The sequence below is a fragment of the Podarcis filfolensis genome (assembly GCF_964270895.1).
Source record: "Podarcis filfolensis genome assembly, chromosome: 11".
NCBI classification, from domain to species: domain Eukaryota; kingdom Metazoa; phylum Chordata; class Lepidosauria; order Squamata; family Lacertidae; genus Podarcis; species Podarcis filfolensis.
Genome location: NC_139613.1, coordinates 14,435,330 through 14,456,811, shown reverse-complemented (window position 1 = coordinate 14,456,811; position 21,482 = coordinate 14,435,330). Strand labels below are relative to the sequence as shown.

The 21,482-nt window shown below is 43.9% G+C and overlaps 1 protein-coding gene across 2 annotated transcripts in view; it reads left to right on the top strand.

Moving 5' to 3' along the window:
- ATP8B1 (ATPase phospholipid transporting 8B1) overlaps positions 1-18,675 on the top strand; it is a 75,847-nt gene extending 57,172 nt beyond the window's left edge. The window contains exons 16-29 of one of the 2 annotated variants that reach the window (XR_014539535.1): positions 583-771; positions 1,329-1,441; positions 2,492-2,656; positions 3,363-3,474; positions 3,660-3,735; positions 4,973-5,105; positions 6,900-7,188; positions 8,448-8,671; positions 10,065-10,148; positions 11,737-11,982; positions 13,834-13,972; positions 16,079-16,209; positions 16,425-17,328; positions 17,794-18,675. Coding sequence is in view for 1 of the 2 variants with exons in the window: in XM_083575552.1 (XP_083431678.1) it covers positions 583-771; positions 1,329-1,441; positions 2,492-2,656; positions 3,363-3,474; positions 3,660-3,735; positions 4,973-5,105; positions 6,900-7,188; positions 8,448-8,671; positions 10,065-10,148; positions 11,737-11,982; positions 13,834-13,972; positions 16,079-16,209; positions 16,425-16,655 (2,132 nt within the window). In the remaining variant the exon portion in view is untranslated. Of the gene's footprint in view, positions 1-582; positions 772-1,328; positions 1,442-2,491; positions 2,657-3,362; positions 3,475-3,659; positions 3,736-4,972; positions 5,106-6,899; positions 7,189-8,447; positions 8,672-10,064; positions 10,149-11,736; positions 11,983-13,833; positions 13,973-16,078; positions 16,210-16,424 lie in introns of both variants that reach the window. The other variant, XM_083575552.1, reaches the window with a different exon arrangement.
- The last annotated feature ends 2,807 nt before the right edge of the window (positions 18,676-21,482 follow it).

Here is a 21,482-nt window from a genome sequence, read left to right as displayed (position 1 = left end):
TCTATACAGCAATAGCTGCACTTTCGTGCGTCAGGTGTTACTACGAAATTGCAAACTGCTGGCAAATACACGTACTAATGATGTTGCCAAGAAGCCCTTTTACCTATATTTGTGCTCAAGGCTTTTCACCATCCCTAATATCATAACAGTCCCCTTTCCACACTCTAGTGAGGTTATATTTCGGCTTAATAAACTGGCATATGAATGAGTCTTGTACCTGCACACATCCTCATTCCTCCCTCCTTTCTTGGAACAATTAATCCTGGAGGCCTAGAATTAACCAGAGTTTGCTGTTCCGTCTGAACTGGGAAACGATGGTTACTAGACTAAGGAAAAAGCCTTATGCCAACCCCACAAAAATGGTTCAAGGTCTGGCATATTCTGCGCCTGCTAACCAAAGCGTACAGGTTCAGATGTAATGGGAAACTGATTAAATGAGAACTTCCAGGGTTATTGCAGCATGTCAAGAAAGGAGGGGCCGGTGTGAGAACAGAACACATGGGCAAGAGACTCGCGCGTATATCATCTCACGTGATTCTCCCATCTACGAAGGTTTTCTAATTTTTTGTCTTAATACTCTAGGTGAGCTCAGCTATCAGGCGGCCTCCCCTGACGAAGGAGCATTGGTAACTGCAGCCAGAAACTTTGGTTTTGCTTTTCTTTCACGGACACAGAATACTATTACAATAAGCGAGATGGGAACTGTGAAAACTTACGAAGTTCTTGCCATTTTGGACTTCAACAGCGATAGAAAGAGGATGTCCGTTATCAGTGAGTAAGCTGCAAAAAAGAAAGAAAGAAAAAGGTTCATAAATCCTAAAACCATGTGCTAGAAGGTCTCTCTGCTGGAAGTGGGAAAACACATCAACTGTGCTCTCCGCCCTTTTTTTAAAGGAGCAATAACGAAAGAATTAATGAAACCTCCTTACATAAATAATTTGTATACTTCCAGCATAGCAGCAGACCAGCCCATCATCTCAGCTTTACATCACTGATGCCCTTCAGTCTCCAGTCTTCAAACCAATTTCCCACAAGTTTTCCCAATACAGTCCTCCTCCTCTCATTTTAGTCTAAGCATGGAGGCAGTTTGGGAAAGGGCCATAGCTCAGTGGTGAGGCATCTGCTTTGCATGCAGAAAGTCCCAGGTTCAGTCCTCAGCATCTCTAGGTAGGGCTAGGAGAAACCCCCACCTGAAATCCTGCAGAGGGACTCAGTATGATCTGATTCCTTAGGAAGCACTTCCCTATGTTTCTTAAAGGGTCCAACATGAAGGGGGAGTGCATTTTTCCTATAACACAGTGTTCCTAATCCATCTGTTGCTTTTGTAGCAAGAGAACCAGATGGAGCAATCAAGCTTTATTGTAAAGGAGCGGATACAGTGATATATGAACGGCTGCATCCAAGGAATCCTACGAAGCATGCAACACAGGAAGCGTTGGATGTAAGTTGGGTTCCATGTGTTTCTGTTTTGCTTTGTTTGCCATGTTTCTTTCCTTTCCTTTCCTTTCCTTTTCGTATTCCATAAAGTTCAAACCCTGCTGGAGTCAGGAATAGGTTGGCAATTATAGAATTAAAATTTTTAAATTAATTTTTTAATTTATGACTATCCAGTGCAGGCCACATTAACACAATACCAAATCATCACAATACAATCAAAAGAGCCAATTAATCAGTTCCGAATTAAACATTTTTGGATGGCTTCCCGTGTTCCGGCTATCAGGACTTGATGCCATTCCTTGGTCCTGCACCAGTTCTCTTAATCAGTCCAAGTTCCACAATTCCGATCTTAATCCTTTAGTTTTGCAACCACAGATATGATGACTTTTGATCGTATTTAGTAAAGGAATAGGTCTGCAATTGTAGAAGAGCATGAGAAGAGCTCTGCTGGATCAGGCCCGTGGCACACCTGATCCAGCATTCTGTTCTCATAGCGGCCAGCCGGATGCATGTGGGAAGCCCGCAAGCAGGACTCTCCTGCTGTTTCCAACAACTGGCATTCAGAAGCATTACTGCCTCCAGCCACGCAGGCAAAGCATAGCCATTGTGGCTGGAAACCTTTAATATAGCCTTATCATCCAGGAGTGTGGATTAGGTGACACTTATAGGTGTGACCCTCCAGATGTTGGTCAACTCCAGTCTCTACCAGTCTTAGCCACCATGGCCAATGGTTGGGGATGATGGGAGCTGTAGTCCAACACCATCTGGTAGAAGCAAATGCTGACCACCCCCCAAAAATTGGCAGACTTGTTGCATTTGTGTCTACTTAGATTTCTCTGCATCTCTTTCGGTTATTCCAAAATGCCTTCCATTTTAGTCACAATCCCTGCTTGGCAGAGTGATACCTGTCAATCTGTTTTTGTCACAGAGAACTTTCTCAGATCATAGAATTGCAGGGTTGGATTGCAATGGAGGACTCTCAACTAAAGCATCCTTGACAGATGGCCGTCCAACTTTTAAAAACTGAGACATTCTCGTTCCTTCCCCCTGGTAGATCTTTGCAAATGAAACCCTTAGAACGTTGTGCCTTTGCTACAAGGACATTAGCGAAGAGGAGTACGAGGCGTGGAATAAAAAATTCATGGCTGCTAGCGTTGCTACAAGAAACCGTGACGAAGCTCTGGACAAGGTGTATGAAGAAATTGAAAGAAATCTAATTGTAAGTCTACTGGGAGTGGCTGGGGAAGGGAGCTTTTGCTGTCTGCTTCCACACTTGACCTTGCAATACTTCCTATGAGGCTGTCAACTCAAATAGCATTTTCTTAAATGCACACATGTGTTTTTCTGGGCCCCTCTCTCTTCACTGCTTGGATGGCTACACGTTTATTTTCCTTTAGCACCCACATACATGCATCCTGACACCTGAACAACTTCTCTGCAGTAGAGGCTGCTTTGGCATACTAAAAGTTGTTGTAAGTTGCTTTGGGATGATCTTTTCCATGTGGAGATAATGGAATTGTAGAGTTGGAAGGGGCCTCAAGGAGCATCTAGTCCAACCCCCTGCAATGCACGTATCTTTCACCCAAGTGGGGCTTGAACCCACGACCTCAAGATTTAGAGTCTCATCTCTGCTGGCTGAGCTATCCAACCTCCTATGTCTGGGTAGGGAAACCTCTGGCTTTTGAATGTAACCTGATAGATTCTGTTAGTCATTTCTAGCATAGCCGCACCATACATTTAAAACACATCCATCATGTGACCTCACCCAAAGAATCCTGGGAAGTGTAGTTTAAGGATGCTGGGAATTGTAGCCCAGTGGAGTGGGGGAAGCTACAGTTCCCAGGATGCTTGGGTGGTGAGGAGTCATAGGCTTCAGATCTGACAACGGCCATACTAAACATGCTTGTTCTTTAAATAACCTGCAGCTCTTGGGTGCCACAGCAATTGAAGACAAGTTGCAGGATGGAGTTCCAGAAACAATATCCAAACTGGCGAAGGCAGATATTAAGATATGGGTGTTGACAGGCGACAAGAAAGGTAATGTGTATATAAATAGCTGCTTCTTATTTGCCCAAGGGGTGTGAATGCAAAGCGAATAGCTCTGTTCCAGGGCTTTTTCCTTGTGGTTTGAATTGCTGTCGTAAGTGCAGTGCCGGCATACGCGTGTGAAAAGTCCCATGAGCTAACAGACCATGACACGGCATTTTGTTGTTCTGTTGCAGAAACTGCAGAAAACATTGGGTTTTCCTGTGAACTCTTAACGGATGAAACAACTATCCACTATGGAGAAGACATCAGGTAAACAGAAAGAAAAACCCTGGGGTTTTCTTTTTGCATGCAAGGGATCTCAGTGTAGGCTGGTCCATTAGGACAAATGGAGCACATCAACCATCAACCTCATTGGCCTAAATCTACGTCACAAGGCAGTTGTGAGGACAAAATAGGATAACTATTTTTCCAGAAGCCGAGTGCCATCTTTATATAACTTTAGACGCCAGGCAAAAGTTTTCCTCTCTAATAACTGGGCCTTTGGCCCTTAACAATCTGTGGCCTTTTAGAAGTGGGTGGGATTTTTTTTAATGCATTTCTTTTTCGTCTTGGTTTTAATGTATGTATGGGGTCGGGAGTTGTCTTGTCTGTTTGTTTTGTTGTAAGTTGCTTTGAAATGCCCTGGGCAAGATAAAGCAACTAACAAATTTAATAAATAATAACAACAACAACAACTCTTACGCACACCTCCCGTTAGCTTTTAGGAGGAAAGGTGGAATATAGAAATTTTGGGGAATGGATGAATGAGAGAAATAGTACTTTAGGTTGATGTAGTAACCTGTGCTTAGGAGGATAATTCCAAGGGTTTCTTAAGGACTGGCGCCACTAACTTGGACAGCTATCGATCTATAAAACAGTGGTAACGAACTTTTTTTCTGGCTACTTGTGCTACAAGTCCAGTATAGACTATTACAGTGCACAAGATGTTATCTGAGCCTGGAGACAGTTTTACCCTCCTTCCTCTAACTGCTGCCCCCACCCTCCCACTCAGTGTGACACATACATGGGAACCCCAGTTATAGGGAAAACATTTGGTGAATTACAGGTGGAGAGAAGTTTGTGGACGGGAGGGTTAAGCCCCCCCCTCACCTGTAGCTTCTCTGCTTAGAATCAGCTTTTACTTGCCACTGAGTAATAAAAAGGATGACACAGGTTTGTAGACTCACCTTTGCTACAGGGGTTTAGTTCCTGGTGAAATACCAAGGATTTCTTGTTAGGGTAAGATTAAGGAATTTCACAATCAAGACTAAGAGGTTTCAGAAGCCTTGTAGTCAGTGTAATATGCCGAGGTTCTAGAAGACTTTAGATCAAATGCGACTAAAACCAACTTGAAATATGCTGTTAGGTTTCATACACCTTCAACTGCAAAGCGGCCTTTCTTGCTAAATCCTAGTGGCATTTTCTTGGACATCTTGAATTGTTACACCCATCGTGGTTAAATAGTAAGATTTTGTGAGATTTTGCATTTGCCTCTACACCTGTTTAGTGCTCTTCTGCAGACAAGGTTGGAAAACCAGAGGAATGTAGTCGGATCAAACACGAATTCATCCCAAAGAAGCAACGATCCCTTTTTTGAGTCGGGTAGAAACCGTGCCCTAATTATCACTGGCTCATGGCTGGTAAGTATGCATTAGAGGTGCACTGATTACTTTGATGTGAGAGTTTTCCATACCCAAACAGCGGAAAATAAAATGCTAAGAATTTAGCAAATCAAGGCAGGTAAACACATGGTCTTGCAAAGCCACCAACACCCATATGGAACTAAAACTGTCTTCATATGCAGGAAATTGGAGAATATTCATAAAGTTACTCCTTTTTTAATGGGTCAAAGCTTTTTGCCTTTCATGCTTCCTGTGGAGTCATGGAGTTAGAATATTTGCTTTCTGTTTATCTAGCTTGTTTACCCAGCTCAGTGAGATATTTGGCCATTTGAATAAGTGTAACAGGTGTACAGGATCAGATCAATCATCCTTTGGGACAAACGCACATACCACTGACAGCAGGCAGCATTTCCCATAAGGATATTTTACTGAATAAGGTTGTTAATGATTGTGTATTATTAGAAGATATATCTGATGGTGAATGGCATTGCAGAAGGTCTTTGCAACTGATCCACAGAGATGTTTATAAGCCCCTTTCAGACACATCTTGCAGTACAGAGCCAATGTGGCTACTAAGCCAAATACTCATAAGCAACCTGAGGGCATTTTTACAGATGGTGTATGACTTTAGATGTCTCAAGTCATTGCAAACAAAAGAGGGAAAACCATTTTTATAGGGGGTGGTGCACACAGGACCCCAGATTCACTTTCTATCTCTGTTGTGGTGGTGTTTTCGAATTCTGATCAGATTTTGAGTTGCTCTGTGCATTTGCTTGCCTGTATTTAGACTTCTAACTTGCTTTACAATAATCTTTTCAACCAAAGTGGATGAAATTTATAGGACCACTACACAAGTCTCCAAGCCTCCCAAATTGCAGTCAGATAGGTCTGGGGACTTTTTGTGGAGGAAGTAAAAGGGATGAGGAGGGGGAAAATGTGGGTTGGTGGGTTTGTTTGTTGGTTGGTTGGTTTCTTAGCTCAAAATAATTAAGAGATGGCAAAGTATATATTCTTGCTGGGACATTAAAAAAAAACCTTTTCTGCCTTCCCAGTCAGCCTTTACAGGTCTATGACAAGCCTTACAGTATGAGGCTGTCTAGAATTCTACATGTGGATTTCTGAAGTTCGGGAGGGGGAAGCAGTTGCCAAAGAAGAGAAGTGTAGAATTTTTATTTTAAAAAATTAAATATAATTTTTAAATTTAATTTTAAAAAGTTAAATGATACTTTTGACTTTTTAAAACAACAACACCAAACTCCTCTGCTGTGTTCTAATAAAAAATAACAATCCACAGCTATTCAGTGTTCTATAAAAGCTAAAGGGACCACTGACCATTAGGTCCAGTCGTGGCCGACTCTGGGGTTGCGGTGCTCATCTTGCTTTATTGGCCGAGGGAGCCGGCGTACAGTTTCTGGGTCATGTGGCCAGCATGACCAAGCCGCTTCTGGTGAACCAGAGCAGCGCACGGAAATGCCGTTTACCTTCCCGCCGGAGTGGTACCTATTTATCTACTTGCACTTTGATGTGCTTTCGAACTGCTAGGTTGGCAGGAGCAGGGACCAAGCAATGGGAGCTCACCCCGTCGCAGGGATTCGCATAGACCTAGTCAAACATAAAGGTATTATATAGGAAAGCGTAGAGATGTATTGGCACAGCAAAGCATGAATGCAGAGGGCTCTGTGGCTTTCTGGTAGGCCTGATCTGACTTGCACGATGGTATTTGCCTCTTTATTCAGCTCCTACAGAGAATCTGTGCACATTGCTAATTTTTATAGCAATTGGAAGTTTACTGAGAACAATTATTTCTTACAGAATGAAATTCTACTGGAGAAGAAAAAGAAGAAGAAGAAACTCTTGAAGCTGAAGTTTCCAAGGACAGCAGAAGAAAAGCAAAAGCAGATGGAGAGCAAAAGGAGAGCAGAGCTGGTCAAGGAGCAGCAGCAGCAGAACTTTGTTGACTTGGCTTGCGAGTGCAGCGCAGTGATTTGCTGCAGAGTGACGCCCAAGCAGAAAGCCATGGTGGTTGACCTGGTGAAGAAGTACAAGAAAGCCATAACCTTGGCCATTGGGGATGGTGCTAACGATGTAAATATGATAAAAAGTAAGTGGTGCACGCATTATTATTATTTTTGCCAAAACACATTTGTTTATTTAAATGTTTATATGTCTCCTGCTGTGAAAACAACCAAGGGGGGTTACAATAAAATCCAATAAAAATCCAGTAACAACAATAAAAGAATACCAGCGGTATTAACAGTCTGTACAAAATGTAACTTTAACAGTTTCTGACAGATGCCTGTCATCAGTAGCCTGGAAAGGCCACAGTAAACATATGGAACAGGGCTGCACTGGTGCAGTTAAGACAGAAAACAGGAAGGCTATCCTCACCTCCATTGTTTTTCAATTGAACTTGCTGGGGGTGGGGAGGAATGCACCCAAACGCATTTGGGCAATGGTATGTCCCATCTTTTATTCTTGCGGTAAAGGTAAAGGGACCCCTGACCATTAGGTCCAGTCGTGACCGACTCTGGGGTTGTGGCGCTCATCTTGCTTTATTGGCCAAGGGAGCTGGCGTACAGCTTCCGAATCATGTGGCCAGCATGACTAAGCCACTTCTGGTGAACCAGAGCAGCGCACGGAAACGCCGTTTACCTTCGCGCCGAAGCAGTACCTATTTATCTACTTGCACTTTGACATGCTTTCAAACTGCTAGGTTGGCAGGAGCAGGGACCAAGCAACGGGAGCTCACCCCGTCGCGGTGTTTCGAACCGCCGACCTTCTGATCAGCAAGTCCTAGGCTCTGTGGTTTAACCTACAGCGCCACCCGCGTCCCAATTCTTGTGGTAGTAATGTTTTAATTCTTTTTCTTGACCCAGTCTGCCACCCACATTCCTTATTTTCTGGGTCTACTTTTTCCTTTCTGCTATTTTTGAGAATTTTGAACTTTTTAGATGACACAGTACACTCATGTCAGAATTTAATGTTGGGAAAGCAGGAAATAATGGACGGCCTAGCCTCACATGCAGTGAAAATGTTTGTTTTTAATCTTTGTACACAGCAGGTGAAAATACAGATATGATTGATTTATTAAAATGTGAAGCCTCTATGACGCTTAGACCTGGTTTACATATAATCCTAAGGTAAATAGTTAACTGGATCATCCAGACCCGGGGCTTAACAAAGGTTTATTCACCACGAACAAACCACACTCTTAACCCGTGGTTTGTTGTTAGTTGATAAAGCTTGGTTAATGTTAATCATTGGCTAGCATTATGTGCAAACCTGGCCCTCAACTCCCTCCCTTGGTGACTGCTTTGCGTGTAAGGAACTCTCAACTGTGTGTTTTCATTGTTGTTCTAGCGGCCCATATTGGTGTTGGCATAAGTGGACAAGAAGGAATGCAAGCGGTCATGTCCAGCGACTACTCTTTTGGCCAGTTCAGATTCCTCCAAAGGTTGTTGCTTGTTCACGGCCGATGGTCATACATAAGGATGTGCAAGTTCCTTCGGTACTTCTTCTACAAAAATTTTGCATTTACGTTAGTCCACTTTTGGTACTCCTTCTTCAATGGCTATTCTGCCCAGGTAAGAGAGAGAAGCGGGGGCCGGGGGGGGGGGACTCATAAATGTCCAAGTTAGCTCATAGTCTAAGAGACAGGAAAATTAGTACCAAATAATATTCATGAAGTTTAACTCCAAAGTGAATTTTCTAGAATTGTGCTGAAGATTTAAGTGCTGTTCCAGTCAAAACAGTTCCTGGTGACCTAATTTATTGCCAAAACAAAATAAAAAAATTCCTTCCAGTAGCACCTTTGTTGTTATTCTTCAGTCGTTTAGTCGTGTCTGACTCTTCGTGACTCCATGGACCAGAGCACGCCAGGCACTCCTGTCTTCCACGGCCTCCTGCAGTTTGGTCAAACTCATGTTCGTAGCTTTGAGAACACTGTCCAACCATCTCGTCCTCTGTTGTCCCCTTCTCCTTGTACCCTCAATATTTCCCAACATCAGGGTCTTTTCCAGCGAGTCTTCTCTTCTCATGAGGTGGCCATTCTACTCATGTAAAAAGACGCTTATTCCCAGACCGTCTGCAGACCAGATTGAGAAGGCGATTGGGCCCCACAAATAACCCAGAGATGCATTTTAAATAAAAGGACACATTCTTTGTTGTTTAGTCGTTTAGTCGTGTCCAACTCTTCGTGACCCCATGGACCAGAGCACGCCAGGCACTCCTGTCTTCCACTGCCTCCTGCAGTTTGGTCAAACTCATGTTGGTAGTTTCGAGAACACTGTCCAACCATCTCGTCCTCTGTCGTCCCCTTCTCCTTGTGCCCTCAATCTTTTCCCAACATCAGGGTCTTTTCCAGGGAGTCTTCTCTTCTCATGAGGTGGCCAAAGTATTGGAGCATCAGCTTCACGATCTGTCCTTCCAGTGAGCACTCAGGGCTGATTTCCTTCAGAATGGATAGGTTTGATCTTCTTGCAGTCCATGGGGACTCTCAAGAGTCTTCTCCAGCACCATAATTCAAAAGCATCAATTCTTCGGCAATCAGCCTTCTTTATGGTTCAGCTCTCACTTCCATACATCACTACTGGGAAAACCATATCTTTAACTATACAGACCTTTGTTGGCAAGGTGATGTCTCTGCTTGAAAGCTCATACCAATTACAAACTAAGTTGGTCTCTAAAGTGCTACTGGAAGGAATTTTTAAATTTTGTTTTGACTATGGCAGATCAACACGGCTACCTACCTGCAACTAATTTATTGTGTTATGAAGAGAGCCTACAATTGGAACTGAACTGCTGTGTAACTTTTCAACAACTGAGAACTGGAAGAGAAAAATAAGATGTGCAGTTAATTATGTTTGTGGATGCCTGTTCTTTCAATTCTAGTTACAATCTCTTGACTGACTCTCTCTCTCTTTACATGGGAGATAGAAAAATGATGTAACCAAATTATTATTATATTGTTTATTGCAGACTGCTTATGAAGATTGGTTTATCACTCTCTACAATGTATTATATTCCAGCCTGCCAGTTCTCCTCGTTGGGTTGCTTGACCAGGTATGCCAACAAAGTCAGAATTTATTTCTTTTAAAAGCAGTTCAGACTTTTGGATGCCATGGAAACAGTTGACTTGAATCCTCTGTGTTAGTGACCTCCATCCTACTCAAAACCACTTACCTGTGGTTGGCTCTATTGGTATACTGTAGAACTGGGAGCACAAATCCTGTAGCTGCCTCCCACATCAAGGCCACACCTTCAGACCTGCTGATTCTATCATAGGAAAAACCCATGTGACTCTAGGTGAGGTTGGGTGTTCAGTGAATGGACTCTTGTATAACCAGCCTCCAGATTCCTCTTCCTCTTTGAATGAGGTTGTTGCTGGTATTCATCAGTCTTGAGAGACAATGGAGCGTGCCTCTGGGGATGAGGCAAAACCCTGCAAAAATGCCTGTGTTTCAAGACTTATCGGGGAGCTATATAAAAGCCCTGTGCCTGTAAAGTCTTGGCGTCTTGCGTTAGGCACCAGGTTGCTTTTGAGCAACCTTGGAGCTCCCATCATATATTATATGCTGAGAAGGCTGCAGAAGCAGAACCATACTGCTGACATCCCCCTTAGTGCTGAGCATGCCACTGGGCCCACCTTCTAGACATCTGTGCATTGGTGTGGATGTCCACAGTGAGGAAGTGTATGCATAAGTAGCATAAGGGAAGACCTGGGCATTTTCTGGTTCCATAGTGCAGAGCTTTTGTTGAGCAGTATGGAAATAAGGGTGTAACCTCTTCCACTGGTCAAAGCAGAAACGTAAGTCCTTATTTATATTGAAATGCCTGCAAATATTGACCCAGTTTGCTTAGTGGGTTCTCGGAGATAAGATTGTGGCTGCTTTGCCCTTCCTCCTCCAATCTTGCTGCTGTTGTGATTGGGTTTATGATTGGGTCAGCAAACTTTTTCAGCAGGGGGCCGTGCCACTGTCCCTCAGACCTTGTGGGGGTCCGGATAATATTTTTTTTTTGGGGGGGGGGGAATGAACGAATTCCCAAGCCCCACAAATAACCCAGAGATGCGTTTTAAATAAAAGGGCACATTCTACTCATGTAAAAACACGCTGATTCCCGGACCATCCGCAGGCCAGATTTAGAAGGCGTTTGGGCCTGATCTGGCCCCCAGGCCTTAGTTTGCCTACCCATGGTTTAGTGTGTCATCTGAACCAGGGATGGTGGTTTGTCGTGTTCCAGACAAGCCAAAGCTGTAAATGAAGGCTTGTTCTTGGGTTTCAGCTTGTGGTTTGTCCAGAGGAGACAAATAATGAGCATCAGGTGAGATGAAACACTAAGCCAAATCATGGTTTTGCTCATGTGCAGTGCAGCAGGACCAGAGGAGAAAGAAGCAAAGAGGCCACAATTGCCTCTCTGGGAGCTCACATGCTCACATGCTCATAATGTTACATGCAAACTGGGCCATTTTTTACTGGGGACCAATTTTTCTCACAGTTTCTGTAATTGAGATATGGCTACCTTTCTGTTTTGGAATTGAATGTTTCTGATTAATATTACAGAGTAGTTGTGGGGGGGTGCACATTTTATAGTTACCTTTCAAGATAAAAAAAAATTGCTGTAGTAATAAAATTGCAATGATTTCTTTAAGGACGTGAGTGACAAGCTGAGCATACGTTTTCCTGCCTTGTACGTATCGGGACAGAGAGATTTGCTTTTCAACTACAGGAAGTTCTTTGTAAGCCTCCTGCACGGTGCTATATCATCACTGATTATTTTCTTCATACCATACGGTGCTTACCTACAAACCATGGGGCAAGATGGAGAAGCGCCCTCGGATTACCAGTCCTTCGCTGTCACAGCGGCGTCCTCTCTCATAATCGCAGTCAACTTTCAGGCAAGTAGATAAATCTCATATAGCTCCTCTGTCTGCTGTACACAAAGCACATCAGTGAAATGGGCAGTTTGGTAATCAGACTGTCTCTGATGCTGTGAGCACGGAGCTTTATGGCCAGAAATTGTGTGTGTGGGTGGGAGATTGAGAAACTGAACGACCATTTCTCAGTCCTGCAGACCTGGAGAAGTTTTATATGATATGAGGATGGGTGTGAGGATGGCTGAGAGAGAGACCCTGTCTGCACTATACATTTAAAGCAGTATTATACCACTTTAAACTGTCCTGGCTTATCCCTGCCCCCCCCCCAAGAATCGTGGGAACTGTAGCTTGTTGAGAGCTGTTAGGACAGTGGTGTCCAAACTTCTTTCAAAGAGGGCCAGATTTGATGAAATGAAGGGCCATGAAGGCTGACCAAAGGGCCAACCAAAGTTGTTAAGCCACAAGGGCCGGATTAAACTGACCGGTGGGCCGGATTAAGCCCCCAATACAGACTTTGGACATACCTGTGTTAGGAAAACTCTATTCACTTCACAGAGCTACAATTCCCAGACTGGTTTAAGAATCAATCCCTCTTCACAGTTGTCACTCTGGGAACTGTAGCGCTGTGAGGGGAATAGGAATCTGACAACTCTCAGCAGCCTCAATAACCTCTATTTCTTTGAGAGAAGCCCATGACTCTTTCAGGTGGCATGATGCTGCTTTAAATGTATGGTGCAGATGGAGCCCAGAGTGTTGCTACGGCTCTGTCTTGTAGCAACTCTGCCCTTTATCTATCCCTCACATCTGTGCATCTTAACCACTGGAACTCTTGCAAGAGGAGCAGGAAACCTGCAGGAAACCTGCGTGGCCCCTATCACCAGAAGCAGCATCTGTCAAGAGTGCAAGTGTGCCGAGCGATTTGGGCTTTTTGCCGTTGTTCCTTATTTTTCTTACAATCCTGCCCTTCCTCTCGTGAGAAACCAGGACACAGCTTTTACAGCAGTCATAAAAACCCAAAGTAAAATAACCCACAACGTAAGTAAGTTATGCAGGTCAAAGCTGATTCCACAGTGTTCCAAAGGCCTACAGGAAGGAGGAGGTTTTTAGCTGATACTCCTATGTGCAAACAATGCGTGGACGATAGCTGGATTTTTGTAAGGAGGGAGTTTCATGATAACTCTTTCATGCTGTCTTCTGAGCACAAGCAACTCTTGCTTCTCTTTGAAGCAAACCCAAAAATATTTAAAGCAGGAGAGGCGAAATGTTGGCTGTGGGAAATGGAATGAGGGAAACGAAATGAGAGAGAGAGAGGGAGGGAGGGAGGGAGGGAGGGAGGGAGAGAAATTGCTCTTGCAGTAGACCAGGAGAGCTGAGGGATAGCTCCCTGCTCTGTCCACTTGAACATGCGATTCCTCAGAAAGTCAAGCTGAAGAACAGCTTGGGCATAGCTGGGAGAAAGTAGCAAATGGAGGTGCCGCTCTCCTTTGTCCTCCCCTCCCTTGTGTTCATCTTGCCCATTGAGAGCCAGTGTGGTATAGTGGTTAAGAGCGGTAGTCTCGTAATCTGGGGAACCGGGTTCACTTCCCCGCTCCTCCACATGCAGCTACTGGGTGACCTTGGGCCAGTCACACTTCTTTGAAGTCTCTCAGCCCCACTCACCTCACAGAGTGTTTGTTGTGGGGGAGGAAGGGAAAGGAGAATGTTAGCCGCTTTGAGACTCCTTAAAGGGAGTGAAAGGCGGGATATCAAATCCAAATTCTTCTTCTTCTGGAGAACTTTCTTCCAAGGTTTTGCAGAATCTATTGACACCTCCCACCTGCACTGTGATCTTCCCTCTTTCTAACTTCCACATGTCTGTCTGTTTGCTTCTAGATGGGGCTGGATACATCTTACTGGACGTTTGTGAATGCTTTCTCAATATTTGGGAGTATTGCACTTTACTTCGGAATTATGTTTGATCTACACAGTGCTGGGATCCATGTCCTTTTTCCTGCTGCTTTTCAGTTTACAGGTCAGTACTTAACTAAGTCACCATAGCTGTAGCTGCATTAGTGACTACAAATGCCATGTGACGCACCCCAAAGAGTCTTCACTATTCTGGTGTGCCCTCCATGATGTCGTTGGGACTAAAAATCCCATCATCCCCAGTCATGCTGGCTGGGGCTGATTGGAGTTGAAGTTCAACAGCATTTGGCAAAGGCAATCTTAAAAGAGAAGCAAGTGTTTAAAGTTTGGGCCTGGTAAGGAGGGGGCTCCATTTTACTCAATTTCATTGAATTTTATGTACAGCTGAAGCTGTTGAAGTTCAGAAAATTGACAACATATCGCAGGCATATTTGAGGCCATAGAAAATGGTTGGTTGGGAACCAAACCCAATGTACACTAGCAATTTTTAATGGGGCTGTTGCTAATAACCACTAATCTTCAAATTCGAGCTCACATTGGGACATCGTGTATCTGTATCTGGTTTCTAATCAGATTTATTGTTTGCATTTGTTTAAATTGCAATAAAAACATCATCTCATTGTTATTATTTAAATTTGTATACTGCCCTTAACCTGTAGATCACAGGGCGGTTCACAACATAAAAGTAGAAGATAAAAAACACAAAATACAGAATAAAAGAACAAAAACAAACCAATAACCCCCTCCCTCTCTGCCTTTTCCGCTTCCACCTTTCCACGAAAGAAGTCATCCTCAAAGTGGCTTACAAGAAAGAGATCAGGAACGCATCTCTAAATTAGTCATTGCAGGAACAATGCCGTAATAACATAATGAAACAGCAAGCAATAGCGCATGTAAGAACATAGAACAAAACCACAGCACCCTGATTATATTAGCAAGATTGTGATTGGCAGCATTGCACCTCCTGGCAACAGCAAAAATAACAAGGGAGCTTGATGGTTTCGCTGCGGTCCTAGGAACACCCTTCCCATGATGTTGCTGACAGTCCCTCTCCTGTAGCAGCTTGCAACGCTTCCAAGGGCAGGTGGTAGCTGCCTCTCACATGATGTGACATTGTCAAGAAATGGCTTCTTGCTCAGCTATATGGAAATTGTGGTGAAATTAGGGATGGAGCGGGACTGGGGACCATGGAGCTCACTCAGTAGAAGGGCACAGGTTGCAGAAGGCCTCAGGTTATATCTCTGGTATCTCAAAGGATCTCAGATAGCGGGGCTGGTAGGTACACCTGCTGGAGACTTAGAAGTGCTGCTGAAGTCAGACTAGATAATGTTGGACAAGGTAGATCAGTTTGGGTCTCCAGCTGCTTTTGGACTACAATTCCCATCATCCCTGACCACTGTTCCTGCTAGCTAGGGATCATGGGAATTGTAGTCCAAAAAACAGCTGGAGACCCAAGTTGGGGAAATCTTGAGGTAGACCAATGGTTTTGCTTGACGCAAGGCAGCTTCATATATTATATATACACACACACCACTTCAGCCTCCACCAACCTGGTGCCCTCCTGATGCTTTGGACTACAACTCCCATCAGCCCTGTGCTGCCTGGAGCTTATGGGATTTGTAGTCCGATGCATCTGGAGGGTGCTAGGTTGGTGGAGGCTGAAGCAAAGAGCCATAGTATTTAGGCCCCAAGAGGCCATGTGAAAAATGCTCTGCAAGTTACTTCTGAAAACATAAACCCATCACCAAAGCCTTTTTTTAAAAAGCCAGTAATTCTTAAGGAGCCGATCAGAAGGTCGGCGGTTTGAATCCCCGCGACGGGGTGAGCTCCCGTTGCTCGGTCCCTGCTCCTGCCAACCTAGCAGTTTGAAAGCACGTCAAAGTGCAAGTAGATAAATAGGTACCACTCCGGTGGGAAGGTAAACGGTGTTTCTGTGCACTGATCTGGTTCGCCAGAAGTGGCTTAGTCATGCTGGCCACATGACCCGGAAGCTGTACGCCGGATCCCTCGGCCAATAAAGCGAGATGAGCGCCGCAACCCCAGAGTCAGTCACGACTGGACCTAATGGCCAGGGGTCCTTTACCTTTTTTAATTCTTACAGTAATAACATTGCAAACATTTTTGCTTTCTGTGTGATACTGTTAGCATGAAGGGGAGCACCACAGCCATAGCTATGTGTGCATTATTCTTTCCTCTCTTCTTCCTCCTACAGGCACTGCTCCAAACGCTCTCCGGCAACCATATCTTTGGTTGACAATAATCCTATCCGTTGCACTTTGCTTGCTGCCGGTGGTCGCTCTCCGTTTCTTGAGCATGACCATTTGGCCTTCGGAAAGCGAGAAGGTACGTATGAGAAATGTAGAGGGTGTTACCCTAAAACAGGGCGAGCAGTGCTGAGCTCAACGAGCCCACTGGTCCGTCTCAATGCGAAGTAGCATCTTAGGGTTCCCAGCATCTTCCAGAAGTCCACAGGACTTCACTTAACCTTCTGTCCGTAGCAAGCGAGTCTGCTTCCTTGCCTCGTCGTTAACCTTTAGTGCAACTTTCTCCTTTAAAAGGTCCAGAAGAATCGCAAGAAGTTCAAGGCCGAAGAGGAAAAGTGGAAGCGGAGGCAAAGCGTCTTCCGCCGCGGGATCTCGGGCCGCCGTTCTGCTTATGCCTTCTCCCACCAGCGGGGTTACGCTGACCTCATAGCTTCCGGGCGGATCATTCGTAAAAGGAGAGCTTCGTTAAGCGCAGTCCTTGGCAACAATTTAGCAGAAGTCAGGCAAGCTGAAGAAGCCAGCTGATGATTTTTTGTGTCCTACAGGAAGTGGACCCCCCCCCACCCGTTGAAAAACAATTGCACAAAGTTTTTATTTTTTTATGAAAAACTCAGGATTCTTTTTTCTTTTTTGGGGAAAAGAAATCAAGATTATGAAGACAGCTTGATTTCCTCCTCAAGCTACTTCGTTTGAGATAACTGAACTGAAGAACTGAGCAGTGTTTTCAGATCTTGATCCTTGTATATTTTGTTTCATGTGAAATTGAAGGATATAAATCTATGGGCTTAAAGACCAACAATTGCAACGGTTGTTCTTTTAAAATGATACTTAGAACTTCATGTTTCTTTTTTTAAAATGCAATCATGAAAATACAGTTTCAACTGATGTTTCGTGCCTCAACACCAAAGATGGACTTAGCTGAGAAGCAAAATGGTTCTGTTTGCCACTTCATTCCACTAACTCAGCTATGATTATGATTTTTAGCTAACCAAAGATGTCCTCTTTTTCTTTTAAGACAAGAGAGGTGCAGTTTTACTTTGCAAGCGTTCGGAACCATTATTCACCAGTCCATGGGGTATTGTGGTCCAAGGCAGCATGCTTTTAATAATTTTCAGGGATTTGGGTAGGGAAAGTTCAGTATATGCAAACCATCTTAATCTGGCACTGGGGATAGGGAGTCTGTGGCTGCGTGCATGTTGTTGAGACTCTTAACTCCCATCAGCCGCAGCCGCAATGGCCAATAGTCAGGGGTGATGGGAGTTGTAGTTCATCAGCATCTGGGAAGTACAAGTTCCCTATCTCTGTTCTAGGTCTGGTCCCGGAGGCATAGCTAGTTTGCAACATTCACTCAATCGGGGCTTTCTTGGGGATACTCTACTGAAATGACCACCAATTGTTCACCAGCAGGACTTGGTGAATTGAATCTCTTTTCTGGTATATTGTTTTATACCACTGCCTTTACTCTTTTTAAAAGTCTCTGTGTTCTTTGTATCATGTTTTTCGAAAAAAGGGAAGAGATATCAAACCAGTGAAGGATGTATTATTGGCATACTTCCTTGATTTTCTACCTGCTTAACCTTTATGCAAGGTAGACGTCAACGATTCTCACATTACGGGAACTGTTTCCATGTAGAACAGGTGTAAGGAACTTTTGGCCCTCCAGATGTTGCTGAACTACAACTCCCACCATCCCTAGCCATTGATTTTTGCTGGGTGTGGTGGGAATTGTAGTTCCCTATACCTGATGTAGAACATGTAGACGCCATTGTACTTAAAAGGCACGTGCGTTGTCTATTTTACTACACATGTATATGTGGCTAAAACCAGGTGTGCATGGGTTCTTCACACATGATAATGTGCCCGCTTAAGTGAGACCCCTGGGTGAAACAGACTAAACTGAATAAAATGTTTTTTTTTCCACTGGGTGATGGTTCAAAGCACAAACTGGAACAAGAGAATTGAGCACATCAAGGATAACTCCTTTTCACTATGTTTTAATAGTAAAAAAAAATGTTTGAGATTTTTAGTGTACAGTTCAGAGGGTTTTTGTGTTGGGACATATAAATGGTTTACATTTCAAAAATTTCAGCATACACCAATGTGTCTTGTTAAATATTCACTATATAGTTCCACTTTTTTTTTTTTTGCAAACCATGCAGTCTAAAATCATCCTTTAGGAGCATGGAATTCATACATTTCTTCATTATTATCGTTATTTAATGTGCAAAGGTTTACAGCTTTTTCTTTTAAGTAGGTGGGAGAAGATTGACTTTAGTTTCCTAGACTGATTTCTCTCCATCCAAAGATGAGGAGGTGGCGAGCCACACGTTTCAAGCTCCTAATCTGGGTGCAATATTAATTTTAACGTGCTGGTTGAGATAAGTATGCCATACACTTGTATCCAAACCATAAATTGTAAATATTTTTATTTGCTTAAAGATAATGTACATATTTAACAGGCCTTAATTTTTAATGCTTTTGACTGAAGTGAAAGAAGTGTTTTCACTGGTCCGAAATATTTTTATTAAACTATACTTCAAATACATATTTGTATATTCATATAGTGTTCAGCGACTTTTGTGAGAGTGCAACCGTTACTTTATTTGCTGTGTTTATGTTCCCCCTTTCCATCAAGTAACTCAAGAGTGGCATACACAGTTCTCCCCATCTGTCAGGAACAGGCAGAAGTCCAAAGGAGTCAGGGGGCAGGAGGACAAACCAAGAGAAGGGGATTCTGTGAGGCAGGGAAAAGAGGAAGAGTCTGGGCAGTCAGATGGAATAAATTGTTGCAGGAAGGCGCAGAGGTAAAGAGAGTGTCGGTGTCATGCACTGATTGGACAAAGAGAAGAACCAGCTGGGGAAGCAGGCTCAAAACCTGAGGAATGGTGGTGGGACGGCGATGGGGGTCAAAGGAAGAAAAGACTGGGAGGAGATGTTGGAAGCTGAAGAGGTAACTGTCGGAGCCTCCGTACGACCGAGCTGTAATGGCTACTCCTCCGGCTGTATTTTTGGAACCCCATCCAGGCTCTCCTCCGACTATGATTAACGACCTAAGCCTTTGAATGAGACTTCAGGCACGCTCTCCATTCACAGAGTACTTAGACAGCAGCAGCAGGAGCCAGAAATATGTGCTACATTGCTACTTTATTTCTAATTACGCAAGACAGAAAAGAATATGCGTCTGATCTCTGTGAGACAGAAAACAACAGAACAAAGAAACAGGAAACCAGTAACTTCAACATCCGTCTCCCGTCAGACTTCCAACAGTCTGGAATGTCAACAGAGTCTCGTGACTCCAAGAACTGCACAGTGGCTTAACAGAAACCTAACAGGAACAGGGCTTAGTGAGCTGGGAGAGTCTGTGGCAGAGAGAAGTCCAGAAGCAGAAGAGAAGGGAGGTCAAGAGGCAGAGATGGGTCAGGCTTGTGAAGAGGCGCAGGTGTTTCACCCTTGTGCTGTGACAAGCTCCCCTCCCCGCTGTTCTCCCAGAACCAGGAGAGGCATGAATCAGGAGGAGCAAAGGCAGACATGCAGGCGCAGTCTCAGATTGCTTGGGGAGGGGGGAACCCAGGAAAGACAGAGACATAGGTAACCATGGGGAGTTGGGGATGTTTATTCTTGTCAACTGCATCATGGGGGACCTGCCAGAGATGTGTTGCTGTGCTCATTAGGCCTAATACTCCTGTACGGATCCTCTTTTGCTAATAAAGAGTTAACTTGGATTCACTCAGGTGATTTACTGCCGCTGGCTCCTGTCAAAGGGCTTAGAGATAGGAGCAGCTGGGGATGCTGCACAGGAGGAGTTTCCAGTCGCTTGCGTGACCCCCTTTTGCGATTCCAATTTGTATACTATCTGCAGGGTGCAGCACTAAAATTGCTACCACATTTGCAAAGCTAAGCAGAGTATGGTATGGTTTCAAACTGGATGGGGGACTGTGCGTTTGGGATTCCTGCACTGTAGGGGGTTGAACTATAGATGACCCTCGGGGTCCTTCCAACTCCACAATTATATGATTCTTCGAGAACACTTGGGCTGGATCTATACAATTAAAAAAAACAAACAAACGCCACAGAAAAACACGTTATAAAAGCTCTTAAAGGAAAATCCCAGTGGCGACGGATCACTGCTCTACAGCACCATCTGGTGTAGCATGTTTATAAGGCAGGTATAACGATATAATTGATAAGTCTCGCTTGAGTCCTTGCTCCAGCTCAAAAATCTGCTGAAAGTGAAGTCTGACATTTCACCACTAGAGGTCTCCCCACAGACCTGACTTTAGATAACTAGAATATACTAGTTCCAGTTGCAGATAGGTAGCCGTGTTGGTCTGCCATAGTCAAAACAAAAAAAAAAAATTTTTCCTTCCAGTAGCACCTTAAAGACCAACTAAGTTAGTTCTTGGTATGAGCTTTCGTGTGCATGCACACTTCAGATACACAGAATATACTAGGTAAGTGGTGGTCTGTGGAGCCCAGGGCTTCTGCAGAACCTACCCAGGGGGTCTGTGGCACCAGTCACATAACAAAAACTACCGTAAAAATATCAAAATGTTCAAAAGTAGGGGGTCCATGGTTTAGCTTCTGAAAAACATGGAGCCCGCAGTATTTAATTAGGAACTACTGTGCTAGATGACGCACAAGCATCTTGCTTTCCTTGCTGCAGAGGAGTGAAAAATGTGTGTTTAATACAGTACGTGTACAGTGCTTTCCCCCTTAAGATAGACAGATTTTTTTTTAAAAAAAGAACTACGGTACATAAGAATAGCTAAGCCAGCAGCAAAAAAAATTACAAGGAACTTGCAGGGGTTTATTACAACACGAGCTTTCATGATTCAAGCATGCAAATTTAAAACAAGTATGCACACAAACTCGTAGTCTCATATTCTGCAATTTGCAAAACCAGCATAACGTTCGGGGCTGGTTAAGTATATAAGATTGTCAATCAGGGTTGTGTTTGTTTGTTTGTTTGCTTGCTTGCTTGCATTTTAACCCTCCTAATATGTTAATCCTTTTACACAGAGCAAAGAAAAATAGATTGGTAATATTCCCCCTCCTCTTATTATTACTATTAACACTATAGCATTTTCAGTGTACACAGTGCTTTATAAAGCACAAGGCTGTTCTCTCTTTCCCACTGAGCTAACAAACCGAATTACAGTCATACCTCAAGTTAAATATGCTTCAAGTTGAGCGTTTTCAGGTTACGCTCCACGGTGACCCGGAAGTAACGGAATGCATTACTTCCGGGTTTCACCACTCACGCATGCGCAGACACTCAAAATGACATCACACGCATGCGGCAAAATGTGCAGTCGCGTGTTACGTTCTACTCAGGATGCGAATGGGGCTCCG